Raw genomic sequence first — 17,353 nt, forward strand, 5'->3', positions numbered from 1 at the left:
GAAAAAGGTGACCCATGATTATTGATGGAGCTGCATGTTCATGCTCTTTATGTTAGGACAATGTACATTCGAGTATAGTTGTAAACCTCATTTAATTACTGTATGCTGTATTTATATACTTCACAGTGCCAATTTACAATAAAGCATACATTTATGATCTATTCCCCAAAGCATAATTTTGTAATCCATTCGCATATTGTGAATCAAAAATGTTTTTTGTATAAATGCCTTATTTAGACAACTCTAGAAAGAAGTAGTATCATCACCCTATTTTTCACACGCTGTGTGGTTGTTTATAAATCGACGACAGAACATCAACAGCGGGGTTATATTGTGCAGGGAGTAATAATATCAAATTCGGCCATTTAACGAATACGCAAATCTCAGAATTTTAATAATTGAGTCTTTGTCCACTTAATATAATATATCTCAGATTTCTTATACTGAGAAAAAAACAACGCTGGTGATGTCTGCGAAGTAATGTTTGACACGTTGGACAGATTAAATGATCAAATATTTTAAAGTCTACCTCTGTGCAATTCTACCGCATTTTTGATTTGTACATTGAACATTGAACATACTGTACAGGTACTATATAGGCGTTTTAACGCGTCCTGCCCTAATAACGATATGGCAATGCTTGCGACGTATCATGTTTACCGTGTTTCACATCCGACGATTAGTCCAGTATACACGTTGACGTGTGGTGTCAATTGCTGAGTTAAAAGCAAATGTTTTACAACTAAGTGATGGCCGAGGGAGGAGATATGGAGCCGCAGATGCAGCTGTTGATGTTTGCATGGCGTAATAAACACGCAGGAAGTACCCCAGGCTAAATATGAAGAGACAAGCAATTATTCGAACTGTGAGTTGACTGTCGCCTCCGTAGCAAAGTGAGCGACCTACTTTGAAGAGGTTTTTCTGAACAAGAAACAAGCACAGCAATTCCATTCCACGTAAAGACACTAAAATTAATACGATTGAATAAGATTTTCAGTGTTTGCTGACGGATCTATCAACCTAAGATCTGCATAATTTCCAAGCATAAACTCCAATTGTTATTTTTCGGTATAGCTTCGTTCTTTTACTCCCCGAACGCAGCGTCCGGATTTGTAGTTTACAGTCTCAATACTAAGATTTTGCTACTGGAGCAGCCGCTGCAGCTGCTTCCGCCGCTACAGCTGCTGCCTCTTCGTGGTTCGAAAATACTCACGCAATGTTCCGTGCACGAATAAATCTGGACTGTATGATACAGACGCCGACCGGGGCGTTGGGTGCAGGGGCTGGGCGTTTTGGACATTATCACAATAAATGTTGGCGAAATACCCCGGCATTCCGAATATAAAACAAAATCATACGTGAAAATGTACAAAATCCATTCATCTTCATTTTCCTCACAATATGATGAGATGATTCCCGGGTGAGCGGGAGACTAATAGCTAAATTTGGCAGAAAAGCAGGGTACAACTTGAACTCATCACCAATCCGTCTACAGTATAGTTACAAAGTAGGGAGTTTTATAAAATCAACTAGTAAACAATGAAAGACTGCTTGCTCCGCTGGTGACATTTAACGGGACCAAAGTCCAGAGATGCGACGTTTCGATCGGCCAACAACTGAGTACTGACCCGGTTAGGCTCAAATTGGGGGTGGGATTTCCTGATCTTTTCTGTCATTGGTTAATATTTTATTCTGTTGACATGTTTTCTTACTGCTATGCTCCTGACACCTCCTTGTGTCTGCTCTTCTCAAAGTCTGACCAGAGCTGTCAGAGCCACGCCTGTAGAGGCCCACAATTGGTCCAGAAAGCGTAAAATCAGCAATCAAAGGGGCTTGGTTCATTAGAATGGGAGTTGAGGCAGGCAGGATATGTGAGATAGTCAAAGCCCTGCAGTGAACGAGGACACGTCTCTCCTGTCATTGTGGGACGACAGAAGCAAAGGGACGGTTAACTTCTTTCGGTGACTGCGCTTCTGGGATCTGGCTACGCTCCGCGGATCAGACTAAAGGACGACGGAGACGAAAACATAATCGTGTACAATAACTCCGGAATTTTTTTTGCGTAACATGCAGTGTAACTAACAAGGCCACTCTACTGAAACGGATCAAGGTATAATAAATAAACGCACTTTGATAACCATTTTTCATTCTGAATTCTCTTGATGCACTGATGAGAGGTCCAGCTTTTACGGGGACTGAAATGGCGTATCACCCTTTCCACGCGCACCGACCGACAGACTTCCCCGTGTCCGCTTTCTTCGCGGCCGCTCAGCCCTCTTTCTTTCCAGCGCTTAGCCTTCCCCCTGGGGCACTCACCAAGTCTATGTCGGAACATAGTTTAGCTGGGACGGAAACTGTACTACATCCAGCGCTTAGCAACCGTCAGACCTCTCAACTCCGCAGCATTAAAAGCTTGGAACCCGAAGAGGAAGTGGACGATGATCCCAAAGTTACATTGGAAGCCAAGGATCTATGGGACCAGTTTCATAAACTCGGCACCGAGATGGTTATTACCAAGTCCGGACGGTAAGAATTTAACAGACATTTTTACTGAAAGAAAAGACAAACAAAAGTAGTCAAGGAAATGATCTGGAGTTGTGTTTGAATTTGACTATTCCTACATAAATTCTTTTTACATGTGGTGATATTATATTATATTATATGTGTATATATATATATATATATATATATATATATATATATATATATATATATATATATATGTATGTGTGTGTGTGTGTGTATGTGTATGTATGTGGCTATCCAAATTAAAGCATTAACTCAGGTAATTAATCCCAAAAAATTTAACTCAGTTAAATATTTTAACTCAGTTAACTCAGTTTGATTTACTTAAAAAATAATTTGCATATTTTGCAAATATTGTACCGTATTAGCTGTCTTTAGCACGTCTCAGAACAAAACACTGTGTTTAAGTTACCATTGGCCCTGCAAACCAACACTGCTGGTGTGTGGCGCTTGTGGGAAGTTTTGAGAAATGTTTCGAAAATAAATGTCTGCAAAGATGTCTCCATTTAGATCGTATTCAAGAATCCAAGAAAGCTATTGGAACAGTCTTTGAATTAAATGTACTTCATATGTGGTGATTTTGCATCGATTCCAAGATATTATTCAAGTAAATATCTGTTTTAAGCTTCGCAAAATATAGTAATTGAAAAATGTGATAAATCTTGATTAATCATTGATTTTTTTGTGATTAATTAGTTTAAAAAAAAAAATATATATATATATATATATACATATATATATATATATATATATATATATATATATATATATGTGTGGGGGGGGTGCGTGTGCGTGTGTTTGAGAAAATTTAATTTATAAGTAAAATTAATTTATAATGTTTGCGTTTCGGCTGATGCATGTATTGATTCAGACAAAATGTAATTAAGTGTTAGAATAAAACTTAGTCAAACATTTCGTCGAACTAAATTAAAAAGCAACATAGTGATAGACGATAGTGACAGACTTACTTGGGAAGAACAACAAAGCATTAAATAAGCATGCGCGCTGAAAAAAATCACTGTAAAATCCAGAAAAAAACGCTTGCAGCTACAGTCCGAGTCAAAACAGGAACTTTCGCAAATTGCGAACAACTACAATTAAAATGTCAGTCGTTTTTGACCGCCTCGTTTTGTCTTTTTGTGTTTGTGATGTTTCCGCATCTGGCATGGATGTCTTTCATTATAGGAGGATGTTCCCACCGTTCAAAGTACGAATAAATGGGCTTGATAAAAAAGCAAAATACATTCTGTTAATGGACATCGTGGCTGCAGATGACTGTCGCTACAAGTTCCACAACTCCCGCTGGATGGTCGCCGGCAAGGCCGACCCGGAGATGCCCAAGAGAATGTACATCCACCCGGACAGTCCAGCCACTGGCGAGCAGTGGATGGCCAAGCCTGTTGCTTTTCATAAACTCAAGCTCACCAATAACATATCAGATAAACACGGATTCGTGAGTACAGCGAATATTTTTTTAATTATCATTTTCGAGGAACCATATAATATTTTCAGATTATGCTTGCGTTTGTTGCTGGATTATTTTTAGTGTGAACTCGTTTTTAGAATACAATTTTTTGAACGTTGATGAAAAGAAAAAGCGTTTCAAAGAAAACGAAAATTGTTATTGCTCCCAGAAACTGTACTGCGTTTCTAAAATTAATAGGAACATGAGAATTTGAATTTCATTTGGAGCTATCAAAATTGTTAGCAGTCCTCATACACTTGTTTGCGTGCCGGCCTCAACAACGCATCTCAATTTCGTTGAGCATCTTGGTTAGTAACGATTTATTTTTAATTGTTCAAAATTAAATCTAAATGGTAGATATATTTCACACAGCTTGTTCCCTCCTGGTATGGGTTTATCCAGTAAACAAACAAACAAATAAATAAATAATAACATGTCTCGACATTTGTTAGATTACTGTGCGTGTTCGCTTGCCAAAATTCCCTTAATTATATATATATATATATATATATATATATATATATATATATATATATATATATATATATATATATATATATATAATACTAATACTTGCATTTGTGTATTTTGCTGTTGTTTTTATTTTATTGTATTTTTTTTATTGCCGCAGACCATCCTAAATTCAATGCACAAGTACCAGCCCAGATTCCACATAGTGCGTGCCAACGACATACTCAAGCTCCCTTACAGCACATTTCGGACATATGTATTTCCGGAGACCGAATTTGTGGCTGTGACAGCATATCAGAATGACAAGGTGAGTCAATATGCAAACTCTAGTGCCTTTATTTCTTATTATTTATTTATTTGATTGTATTTTATAATAAACTCTTATAATGTGAGTTATATACGATACATGGTGAGCTATTCTTAATTTGGTTTTGTAGGTCACCCGATTTCCCTAACGTTACACCATACACTGTTGCCCATGACCTGAAATATAAAATATATATAGGCGTGTGGATATTGTTGAACAGTGAATCGTAATCATTCTTTTATCAAATTTCCCAGCTTCTCAGAAATTAGCCATTTTCAAAATCAGATATGATATAATGATTGAAAATACAGTCATAAATTAAAATGGGGTTTATGTTTTGCTCATTGTAGCGTTTTCATGTAACAAAACGCACATTTCGTTTGGGTCTGGTGGCATTATTATATATGAGGGAAGTCGTTTTGAAATGTATTTATTCTTTCAAGGAGTCACGATCGACTTGGCCATTTTGAAGGACAAGTCACCACGCAGCTAACAGGATGCGGAAACACTCCCTGCTAAAATAGCAAAGTGTTAAATGCTTGATTCATTAACCATCTGGGAGGAAATCAGGTCAACAATTGATTGTAAATGGACGGAATTTTTACGTCCGGAATACCTTTCGATACTCGTAATCCAAGCAGAAAAAAAATATTTTAGGCATCTGTTTAAGCATTACGGTTTACACGCGCGCGCGTTTGGAGATGCGTCTGGGGTGCGCGTGTGTTTGTGCGCGCGCGGGTGTTTGTGGGCGTGCGTGTGCACGTGTGTGTGTGCGTGTGTGAGTGTGCCCACCGACGGTTTTTCTGCGGGCAAATGTCTCAAAGGCCCGATGAGAATTTACGCCTTTCATTAAAAATGCAAATCCAAGTCCTGGCCTGTCAAAACTGTTGGGGTCTCTGTTTTAATATAAATAAATGGCTTCGATTTAAGTGCATTGCAATACTACCATAATACATAGAATGCATTGAAATCCCAGTGTCTGAACAAGACATTTCGTTTTCTTGTTTCGTTTTGTTTAATCCTCGCTCCTCTTTTCACTAACAGATAACACAACTTAAGATTGACAACAATCCATTTGCCAAAGGATTTAGAGACACTGGGAACGGAAGAAGAGAGAAAAGGTGAGTTATTATTTTTATGATTATAATAATTATTATTATAATATATTTGTCGTTGTCGTCGGCAGGAAACAACTAACTATGCCTGCGCTGCGAATGTTTGAGGACCAGGGCAAGGATGACATGGACTCCGATGCATTAAGTGAAACTCCGACGGCGCCAGACGACATTCATTCTCCGGTCGGAGCAGGCACAAGCCCGCCACGGTTCAACAGGCCTGTTCAAGGTGATGAGTTGGCTATTTCATTTGTTAATATATTTTCGGTCTGGTTATATTAATATATTGGTGAGTGTGGGGTTTTTTGATACTTTTGACTGTTAAGCTTTGTTAGACTTGAAGTTATTGCTGATATTTACCAAAAGAAAACAACCAACAATGTAAATAAATACATTATATATGCACGCACACACCCACCTTCACGCACCCACGCACGCACCCCCCCACACCCACACACCCACACACACACGCACGCACACACACAAGCACGCACGCACGCATATATATATATATATATATATATATATATATATATATATATATATATATATTAGGGCTGTCAAAATTAAAGCATTAACTCAGGTGATTAATCCCAAAAAATGTAACTCAGTTAAATATTGTAACATCTTTAGCAAATCTCAGAACAAAACACTGTTCAAGTAACCACTGGGCCTTGCAAACCAACACTACTGGAGTGTGGCGCTCGGGGGCAGTTTTGACAAATGTTTCGAAGAAAAATGCCTGTTAAGAAAGCTATTAGAACAGTCTTTGAATTAAATATACTTCATATTTGTCGATTTTGCATCAATTCCAATATATTATGCAAGTAAATATCTATTACCAGCTTCGCAAAAAATAGCTGTTGAAAAATGTGATTAATCGCGACTAAACACAGAATTTTTTTTGTGATTAATTAGTTTTAAAAAATTAATCACTTGACAGCACTAATATCTATCTATCTATCTATCTATCTATCTATCTATCTATCTGTGTCTGTTAAGAATTCTTCGAGTCGTTTAATGTGTGTCGTCTTGTTCTGAAAGGTCTGTATTTTATTTTGAAGGGTCGCATCTTATTTCCGTTTCCTGTTTAACGTTTTTGTTCGTTTCTCATCGCGGTGCAGTAGTTAATGACGATGTGGGTACTTGTTCTAATTCATTCTGATTAATATTGATAGCATACTCTTCTAGCTGTCTTCAGTAAAATCATGCGTTTGTTTATACTGTTTATGCACTCGTTTTATTCTCATGTTTGCATTCGTTAGTCAACATTGTTTAACTAACTTGTACAATAGGTAATACAAGTACTATAGACTGGAAAGGTTGTAAGTTTATTCTAAACAACATTTAAATGTCTATATATGTCCGTTTACTTGTGTTGAGAGTGTTGCTGGCTGTTGGATAGTAGAAGCACTTAGTTGCTTATTCTCATTGTAGTTTGATGGGTTTTCTTTCTCTCATTGTTTCAGATAAAGATAAAGAAGTCCTTTATTAGTCCCACAATGGGGAAATTTGAGGTGTTACAGCAGCAAAGATATAGATCACACAGAGTTGGCGGCGTAATGTAGCCGTTAATGTTTAACATTAGCAGCAGACATTCATAAAAAGCATGCAAATATACACAGTATAAACGTATATAAGTGTAAGGAAACACTCCTAATCCCTGTCCATTATACAGAGGGGGAAACGCTGTAATGAAAAAAACTACTGAATGATTGAAAATACTGCAATGATAAAAATATTGCAATGACAAAAGTACTGTAATGGTAAGATTACTGAAATGAATAGAAAAGTACTGCAATGATAGACAATACTGCAATGATAAAAGTACTGTAATACTAAAAGTACTGCAACGATAGAAAAATACTGCATTGATAAAAGTACTGTAATAGTAAAAGTACTGCAATGATAAAAGTACTGTAATAGTGAACGTCCTGCAATGGTCGAAATACTGCAGTGATAAAGTACTGTAATAAGAATACTGTAATGGTAAACAAAATACATCATTGGTCAATATTTAAGTACACCATTGGCTGAAAGTACAGTAGTAGTGTATATTGCATCCTAGGACTGCACAATTGCACTAATGCCCTCCCGTTTGTAGGCCTGACCCAATGTTCTTGTTAAAAAGTCTGACAGCAGTTGGCAGGAAGGAGCGGCGAAATCTCTCTTTGGTACAGCGAGGGTGTAAAAGTCTGTCACTGAAGGAGCTGAAAGTGTTCTCAGAGTGTCATTGAATGGGTGGGCTGGTTTGTCCAGCATTGATGACAGTTTTGCCGTCATCCTCCTGCCCCCCACTGAGTCCACAGAGTCCAGGGAGCAGCCCAGGACAGAGCTGGCCCTCCTCACTAGTTTGTCCATTCTCTTTTTGTCCCGGCCCGAGATGCCTCCTGCCCAGGAGACCACTCCATAGAAAATAATTGATGAAACCACCGAGTCATAGAAGTTCCTGAGGAGTGTTCCCCGAACGACAAAGGACCTCAGCCTCCTGAGTAGGAAGAGTCTGCTCTGACCCTTCCGATAGAGAGCGTCTGTGTTGTCGCTCCAGTCCAGTTTATTGTTCAAATGAACACACCAGGTGAGACCGTTTCAACGTCTGTTCCCTGGATATTCACTGGTGCAGGTGGAGAGTGCCGCGCTTGCGGAAATCCACCACCAGCTCTTTGGATTTCCCAGCGTTGATTTGGAGGCGGTTCTGCTGACACCAGTCCACGAAACCCTGCGTAACCCCTCTGTACTCCCGATCGTCACCGTCAGTGATGAGGCCGACAATCGCAGAGTCATCAGAGAACTTCTGCAGGTGACAGGTTGTGGAATTGTATTTGTAGTCCGAGGTGTAGAGGGTGAACAGGAAGGGAGCCAGAACAGTTCCCTGCGGCACCACAGATGAGGTGGTGGGCCACTCCCGCCTGCTCCAGCTTGTCTCCCAATAAGGCGGGCTGGATGGTGTTGAAAGCACTGGAGAAATCAAAGAACATGATCCTCACCGTGCCCCCCGCCTTCTCCAGGTGGGAGAGTGAAGTGTGGAGCAGGTAGATGATGGCATCATCCACACTGATGCCAGGCTGGTATGCGAACTGTGGGTCCATTGAGGAGCTGACCAGGGGGCGCAGATGGACGAGGACCAGTCTCTCCAGGGTCTTCATCAGATGAGACGTCAGCGCCACTGGTCTAAAGTTGTTGAGCTCCTTCGGATGGGGTGTCTTTGGAACCGAAACCAGGCAGGATGTTTTCCACAGCTGGGGGACTCTGCCCAGCTTCAGGCTCAGGTTGAACATGTGCTGGACGATTCCACACAGCTGGTCTGCGCAGGATTTGAGGAGCTGGGAGCTAATCCTATCTGGGCCTGCTGCCTTCCTCGCCTTCAGATGTTGTGAGGAACAAGGCTGAGCAGGAGGAAGTGGTGGTTGTCTGATGAGGCTGGGAAACTGGAGCCTGTGGAGAGAGAGAGGGGGAGAGAGGGTCTCGTTCGCAGTGGCAGGAGAGGTGGTGGGGGTTGCAGCAGGGGAGCCTGAGCGGGGTCAGGCATTTGATCAAACCTATTGAAAAATAGGTTCAACTAATTTGCCCACTGAAGCCCCTCCCTCCCTTCTGGGTCTTACCTGGTTGTCCGTGGCCTGAGATGGTCTTCAGGCCCCTCCAGACATCCCTGGCATTGTTCCGTTGCAGTTGTTCCTCCATCCGCATCCTTTAGGACTTTTTCCTCTCTCGGCTCCTCCTTCTCAGCTGACACTGCACTCTCTTCAGCTCGTCCTTGTCGCCTGACACAAACGCCCTCTTTTTCTCCTTCAGGAGAGCTTTAATGTCCAGTGTGATCCAGGTTTGTTGTTGGAGAAACATCTTACAGTCCTGGTGGGAATGGTGTTCTCCATGCAGAAGTTAATATAGTCTGTAATTGTGTCTGTTAGACCATTAATGTCCTCACCGTGGGCTTCGCTGGATACCTCCCACTCAGTTGTGTTGAAAGAGTCCTTTAAGGCCTCCTCGGCTTCTCCGGACCATCGCTGAACTGTGCCTGTCACAGCTGGCTGCCTGCGGACCAGAGGTTTGTACACAGGCAGGAGAGCAACCAAGTTGTGGTCAGCTTTGCCCAGCGGGGGGAGGGGCAGTGATGTGTACGCCTCCTTGGTGTTGGCATAGAAAAGGTCCAATATTTTATTGTCTCTGGTGTGGCAGGTTACATATTGTGTGAATGAAGGCAGAGAGGAGGAAGGAGAAGCATGATTGCAGTCACTAGAGATAAGGAGCAGGGCATTTGGGTGCTGTGTTTGTAGCCTGCTCACAGCTGCAGTCAGTACGTCACAGGTTGTCTCACTGTTAGCAGAGGGTGGCACGTACGCCGCCACCGCGATCACATGACTGAACTCTCGCGGTAAATAGATACTTTATATCTATATAATTGTGTGTATATATATATGCACATCTGCACAGTGAAGCTGATTAAAGTGTTGAGTTCTACTGAAGACTCTGTGATCTTTTACCGGAGCCCCTGTAGTGGTCAATACATCCAAATAACCAGTTTAGAGGTCAAATCCTCAACAATATATGCTGTCAAGCGATTACAATATTTAACCATAATTAATCGCGTTTTTTCATAGTTAATCGCTCATTTTATTAATTGTAAAAAAAATCCCTTTATTCATTGTAAAAAAAAATCCCTCTCATTTTTTCGTAGATAATGTATATAATTCAATATTTTATTGAATTGCAATACCTTTAATATATGAGAATGTATTTTTTTGTATTTATGCAAGTCTTGAATGCGGGTTGGAATGGTGTATATCAAGGACAATTCGTAAGTGCAGTCGTTGGACGAAATCCGAAGTATTTCAGCAAGACCTTCGTCCTCCAGACCTCATACTATGGAGTTTGCATGGTCTCCCCAAGCCCGCGTGGGTTTCCTCCGGGTACTCCGGTTCCCACCCACATTCCAAAAACATGCATGGCAGGTTGATTGGACACTCTAAATTGCCCCTAGGAGTGAGTGTGAGGTGGATGGTTCTTCGTCAATGTGTGCCCTGCGATTGGCTGGCAACCAGTTCAGCGTGAACCCCGCCTACTGCCCGAAGATATAGATAGATAGATAGATAAAAAGAGAGATATATAGATAGATAAAGAGAGAGAGATATAGCTAGATAGATAAAGAGAGATAGAGATTATAAAGTTGTTAACTAAGCCATCATTAATGTAAATCACATTATAATGTGACTAATGTAAAATGAAACACTTCATACATTATACAATTATAGATGTAGTGAGTTTCACCAATTTTCTGGGTTTTGTATTATGTCAATTACCAAAATGTGTCCGGAAGCTTAACCTGCACGTATGACTTCTTTCACAAATTAACAAATTCGTCCCACTTGTGCACTTGTTTTTAGAAGAACCTGCCATTTGTCAAATAGTAGGCTCTTTTTTATTTCTTTGCTGAATTTCTTAAATCCAATAGAACCTTTAGGTGAACAAATGACAATTTATTCAAGAAAGATTCCTTAAAATATATTACTGGAATCAGTACTCTCACCACATGTTTTCAAGTGTTTTGCCTTATTGTGATATTTGTTGTTTTAGATGAGAAGACATGTACTGACAGTGAGCAGGAACTTGAAAATCATGGTGAGCGCTGCATGAGCTCCAGCAGCTTGGGGACGGAACCTGTGTTCCACTATAGCTCTCGATGTGAAGAGCCAATCAGGCAAAGGCCTGATATGGACAAGAAGGATGACCCCACATTCAACGTAAAAAGCCTGGGTAAAGAAAAAGCAGAGAGCAGGCATCGGAAGGACACCACAGATATGTTGAGTCAAGACTCTGAGGCTCTGATCATCAGTGCTAAGGACACCTTTTCCCCACTCATGGTGCAGACCGAAAGCCCTTCACACTTCAACCCTGGTCATTTACAAAGCCTGGCATTGTCTGGCCTACACAGTCAACAGTTCTTTAACCCTCTAAACACCGGATCACCACTTTTGTTTCACCCCGGGCAGTTTGCCATGACCCCAGGAGCCCTTTCTGCTATGGGAATGGGGCATTTACTAGCCTCTGTATCAGGAGTAAATAGTTTGGAAAATAGCAACCTCTCTTCTCAAGGAACAGGAGGAACCACCAATGCCTTCCCCTTCCATTTGTCTCAGCCTATGCTTGCTTCTCAGGTAAGACCCCACTTTATAAAAGATCCAGCACACCTCTACACCTGCACCATTAGGTTATATATCTGCTCTAAGGCTTTAATAGTGACATACTTTAGTTTAATCATTCTCATAGCAATACACTAACCTGGCATTTTTAGGAGATAAAATCTTCAATTATCAAAAATGTGTTTTTTAATTAAAGTAGCATGACACAATATTTCATGGCAAACCCTGACCATGAAACAATCTAATTTGTCAACAAATAAATGTTTTGAATATCAATTACAACATTGTTGGAATAGCGTTTAGTAAAGATACTACTACTACGACTATAACTACCGCTGCTAGTACTACTACGACGACAACTACCACTACTACTACGACTACTACTATTATTAATACTAATAATAATAAAACTGTTCCTACCTTCCTTCCTTTTAACAAGTATTTGAATAAAAAAAATCACATTCCTGTAATAATTGGATTTATTGCCTACAATGTAAAGCTGAAAAATAAATATCCACTTTACCCTATTGTATTTCAGGGCATCCCCATGCCTCGGTTTGGGGGTCTCTTTCCCTATCCCTACACCTACATGGCAGCAGCTGCAGCTGCAGCCTCAGCACTCCCAGCAACCGGCACCTCCAGCCCACTCTCAAGAAACCCTTTTCTTGCCACATCTCGACCACGGCTTCGCTTCAACCCCTACCAGCTCCCAATGTCTTTGTCTCAAAGCTCGAGCCTGCTTACAACCAACCTGCAATGTAGCATCAACCCAGGCTCTGAATCATCCAAACCGTGCAGTCGGGAGACCAGCCCAGGCCTTGAACACCACAGCCACAACAAGAATGGGGGATCCTGCAGGAGGGACATGTCTCCCAAAACGAAAGACTCTCTGAATGAACTTAAGAATATTCAGAGACTTGTGAGTGGCCTGCAGGGCCAGAGGGAGCCATCCCCAGCAGAAAATACTCCAAAATGATACACAACTCAGTTTGGAATATCTTGTCTTGCAGACTGAGGACTATTCTGTTATTTGCAGCAATGGGATGATGGTTTGACTCATAATTGCTCTTGGAACAATTCTACATGTGCAAAAAGCCAAGCCATAAACCTCTGATTAAGAAATGAAAAGCTCACACCTAACCTTATCCCACCAATTTCCATCCCAAGACATAATTCTTCTGACAGGCTGCTCAAAATACTTATTGACAAACATGGTATTTGGGTCGGTGGAATTGGTTAAGTGGCCACATGTAGAACAACAACAAAACAAACAAATCCCCCCAAAAACAAAACAGAGTCCAGTTCTATCCATCCATCCATCTTTTGTATTGCTTCTCCTCACTAGGGTCGCGGGTGGTGCTGGAGCCTATCCCAGCTATCTTCGGGCAGTAGGCGGGGGACCCCTGAACTGGTTGCCAGCTAATGGCAGGGCCCACAAAGACGAACAACCATCCGCGCTCACACTCATACCTAGGGGCAATTTAGAGTGTTCAATCGGCCTGCCATGCATGTTTTTGGAATGTGGAAGGAAACCGGAGTACCCGGAGGAAACCCACGCAAGCATGGGGAGAACATGCAAACTCCACACAGGATGGCTGAAGCCGGGATCGAACCCACGCCCGATGCTGTTCTTTGCCATGATATTTTAATTGTTTTCAAGGGGAATTTTTATTCATGAGAAAATTGGTTTCTGATCTATTTATGTAATGTAAAAATAAATAAATCTGTAAATAACTAAGATCCAACAATTATTATTAATTTATTTAAGTCTGAATACTAGTGTGTATATATTTTCAAATATAACAATTTGCTAACCGCATCCCATTAAATGAAGACTGTTCAGCAATTTAAAAAAGTGTTTTGAGAGTCGCTGATTATGGGACGTGTGCCATATTTGGTCGACAATATATACAGTGATATTTTTTGAGGAAAGCAGAGAAAAGTTCAAATGATTTAAAACACCTCAGGTTACTTCACTCCAGTCAGGCGATTGACGATCAAGACAATTCCTTCTTTAAAGGTGTGTTTATATATTATATATTTAAGCAGTAAATGTTTTAACTCATCCTGGTTGTCCATTTTTCCTGATTGTCTCACATTTTTAAAATAAAAATGCTGTGTTGAAAACATGTGTCATTACTATGATAATCTTTACATAATTTGGCACGAATAAAAAGGAGACTCGTCAACCATAATTACCTGTCTTACACATGAACAAGCATGGGACAGGGTATCCTCCTGCTGCTCTGTATGCTCGTAAAAAGTTGGATTACAGTTTCTTTGTTTTGCTATTAAACCACACGTATGTGCAGAGAGTTAGCAGTTAACTCAAGAAGATCTAAATATCTTTCTTTTTTAAAATATTATTAGTGTAGGGTGAGAGGCTCAGAGAATGAATGTATGGACCGAGTTTCGACACTACTCGGCTGCAGTAGTTATCAAGTGCATCAAGTTTGTACAGCTCCAATTCGCAGCATACTATATCTCAAAGTCATTTTGCGCATGGGGCAGGTCAGTCACCTACATGTGGCTCAGAGTCACACTGAAGACAACCATCTGACCTCACATGGCACATGGCAGCAAGTGAAGAAACCTTAACAATTTCATATATTTGTTAATTCTATTTGTTCAGTCTGCTGTGCTCACAATCATATGCGGTCTGTGAGGGTAACAATGGAGACTAGATAATGCAATTCCTTAAGAAATTGCATGTGAAGGCGGAGAATGTCATGGTCCGTTTTGTCCTGTCATGTTTTTGTTTTGTTTTTGCCTAGCTGGAGTGGGGGCGTTTCCTTCCAGCGCCTTGTTCCTGTTCATGTCGTCATGGCTGGAGAGACGCGCCCACCAGCCACGCACCTGTCACTTGTCAAGTCATTGATTACTGCACTATTTCAGCACTCCACGTTGACAACTCAGCGTCGGAAGATTCCTGTTGCTTATGGTTCCAAGTTGTGAATTAATAGACACCTTGCTATTGCATCCCGAGTACTTTGTTCGTGTTCATTGTGTTTTTCTCTTTTCGTTTATTGATCTTATCGGTTGAGCTCACTCGTTAATTGGCTTTCCTTGCCCTTCTGCGGCAAGCGATTTTTGTTCTTTTGTTCCTTGCCTTTTGCAAGCGTTTTTCGTTCCCGTCGTTATTCCCCTGGTGTGAGTTTTTCCACCAGCGTTTTTTGTTGCACTTCTTCGGTCTTGCGTATTATTATATATATTGCCTTTTTGTAAAAATAAATATCTTTGCTAAATCCATCCTCCTGTGTCTGCGCTTAAAGAGTCCTGATTCCATTTTCCTGCGGTCCTGGAAAATTACCTAACAGAGAAGCTGGTAATTTTTTTCGTGAAAGGATGTGGCATGATACTGAATGACATTGAATGATTTTGAATGATATTGAATAGTACTGGATGACAAAAATGACTTGAAATTGGCTAATCCAAGATGGCTGTGGTGGAGGCTGAGGTGCGAGCATCTTCTGTTAACAGTGAATGAGGTGAAAAATTTGACAGGAGATACAGGAGTGTGTTATGAATCACCTGAATGTTTTGAATTTGTAACTGGAACGATGTAGATGTGAATGAAAAAGTGCCATCTGGAAGGGATGAATGATTGAATCTTTGAAACATGATTAGAGTGAATCACCTGAAAAATGTGAAAAAAGATGTAGGAATGTTTAATGAATGACCTGAATTTTTTTAAATTGGAACTTCCAGTATGATATATTTAACAATTTCCAGTTCATTTGGTCACGTCCGCTTCATTTTCACGGTTGTTTTGGGAAACTTATGGTCGAATCCAGTCACTTCCGGTTCAGTTCTGTTAAAATGTTGCTACTTCCGGTTCAATTCTGGTTGAATACAGTCACTCCCGGTTCATTTCCGGTCGAATCCCGTCCCTTCCGGTTCATTTACGGTCAAATCCAGTCACTTCCGGTCGAATCCCATCACCTCCGGTTCATTCACGGTCGAATCCGTCTCTTCCGGTTCGCTTCCGGTCGAATCCAGTCACTTCTGGTTCACTTTTGGTTGCATTCAGTCACTTCCGGTTTCTTTCCGACCGAATTACATCACTTCCGCTTTACTTCCGGTCAAATTACATCACTTCCGGTCGAATAACCTCACCTCCGGTTCATTTCCGGTTTCATGGCGTCACTTCTGGGTCACTTCAGATTTGATGTCACTTTGGGTTCGGGGGGCGTTCCAATACGCTTACTACCGAGCACTGAAAGAAGTTAAATTATAACGCGGGGAAAAACACATTTGGTCTTCATTTGAGACATTTACAGCTGTGTGTAAGACTACACAAAGTTATTCCGCCTAAAAGAAAAGGATGAAACCTGTTCGTGACAACAAACGGCCGTCGGAAAGTGCCAAAGGAAAGCTAATGCTAAATGAAAAAAGTGCTAGCAGCAGCGGCAGAGTGGCTCGCAACGCTCTCATCGATAATTGCCATGACTACACCGCCTCGCTGGCCGTTCCAATGGCGGACAACATGGAAGAATTTCCAGCTCTTCCTATCACACCAAGTAAGTCTCCTGCGCCAAAGAAACCTATGCACGAGACGTGGTGCAGATCATGTTTACATTGTAGCCAGCTTGTCGGAGATAATCAATGCCGGATTCCCTTGCTATTAAGATGGAATGTCTCCGGACCGGCGGGGGGGGTGTGACAGGACGAGCGGCTGGCCTGGTCGGTCGCCGTGACCGGTCGGCCTGCCGGTCCCGTAAACGGTTGTCGACCTTGATGGCTAATACGATCAACTCTTCGAGGGTTGAGTTTTCGTCGCGGACGGCCAGCTCGTCCTTGAGGGAGTCGGTCAACCCGTTGAGGAAGACCTCGCGGAGAGCGGGCTCGTTCCATCTGCTCTCGTGAGCCAGGATGCGAAACTCGACTGAAAACTCGGCTGCCGAACGGGAGCCTTGCCGCAGAGCGAGCAGCCTCCGGGACGCTTCGCGTCCTTTGACGGGGTGATCGAACACGCGGCAAAATTCAGGGTAGGAAGACATCGCCGGTGACGAAGCTTCCCACAATGCCGTAGCCCATTTTGCGGCGCGGCCGCGGAGCAGGTTAATCATGTAGGCGATCTTAGCCCGGTCGGAGGAATAGCTGAGGGGTTGCAGGTCGAAAACGAGCGAGGTGCTGAGGAGGAATTGGCTCCAAGAGCCTAAATCCCCGGAGTAGGGCTCTGGTGTGGGGACATGAGGTTCCCTGCTGCCCGGGAGGGACGTCGCGGGAGCAGGGGGAACCGGGGAAGAACCACCCGGGGGGTCGGAGAAAGAAACGAGCGAGCCCATCTGGTTGGAGAGGTGCGTGTGTTGACGGTGGATTGCCTGGAAGG

The 17,353-nt window shown here is 41.8% G+C and overlaps 1 protein-coding gene across 1 annotated transcript; it reads left to right on the top strand.

The window, feature by feature from the left end:
- The first annotated feature begins 1,747 nt into the window (after positions 1–1,747).
- Positions 1,748–15,531, top strand: tbx2b (T-box transcription factor 2b). The gene is made up of 7 exons (XM_088300891.1): positions 1,748–2,526; positions 3,712–3,979; positions 4,623–4,769; positions 5,814–5,890; positions 5,956–6,113; positions 11,456–12,036; positions 12,560–15,531. The coding sequence occupies exons 1-7, from the start codon at positions 2,171–2,173 to the stop codon at positions 12,995–12,997; spliced, it is 2,025 nt and encodes a 674-aa protein (XP_088157017.1). The 5' UTR covers positions 1,748–2,170; the 3' UTR covers positions 12,998–15,531.
- The last annotated feature ends 1,822 nt before the right edge of the window (positions 15,532–17,353 follow it).

The sequence above is a fragment of the Idiotropiscis lumnitzeri genome, chromosome 7 (genome assembly GCF_059441095.1).
Source record: "Idiotropiscis lumnitzeri isolate Australia: NSW breed Sydney's pygmy pipehorse chromosome 7, RoL_Ilum_1.0, whole genome shotgun sequence".
Classification (NCBI taxonomy): domain Eukaryota; kingdom Metazoa; phylum Chordata; class Actinopteri; order Syngnathiformes; family Syngnathidae; genus Idiotropiscis; species Idiotropiscis lumnitzeri.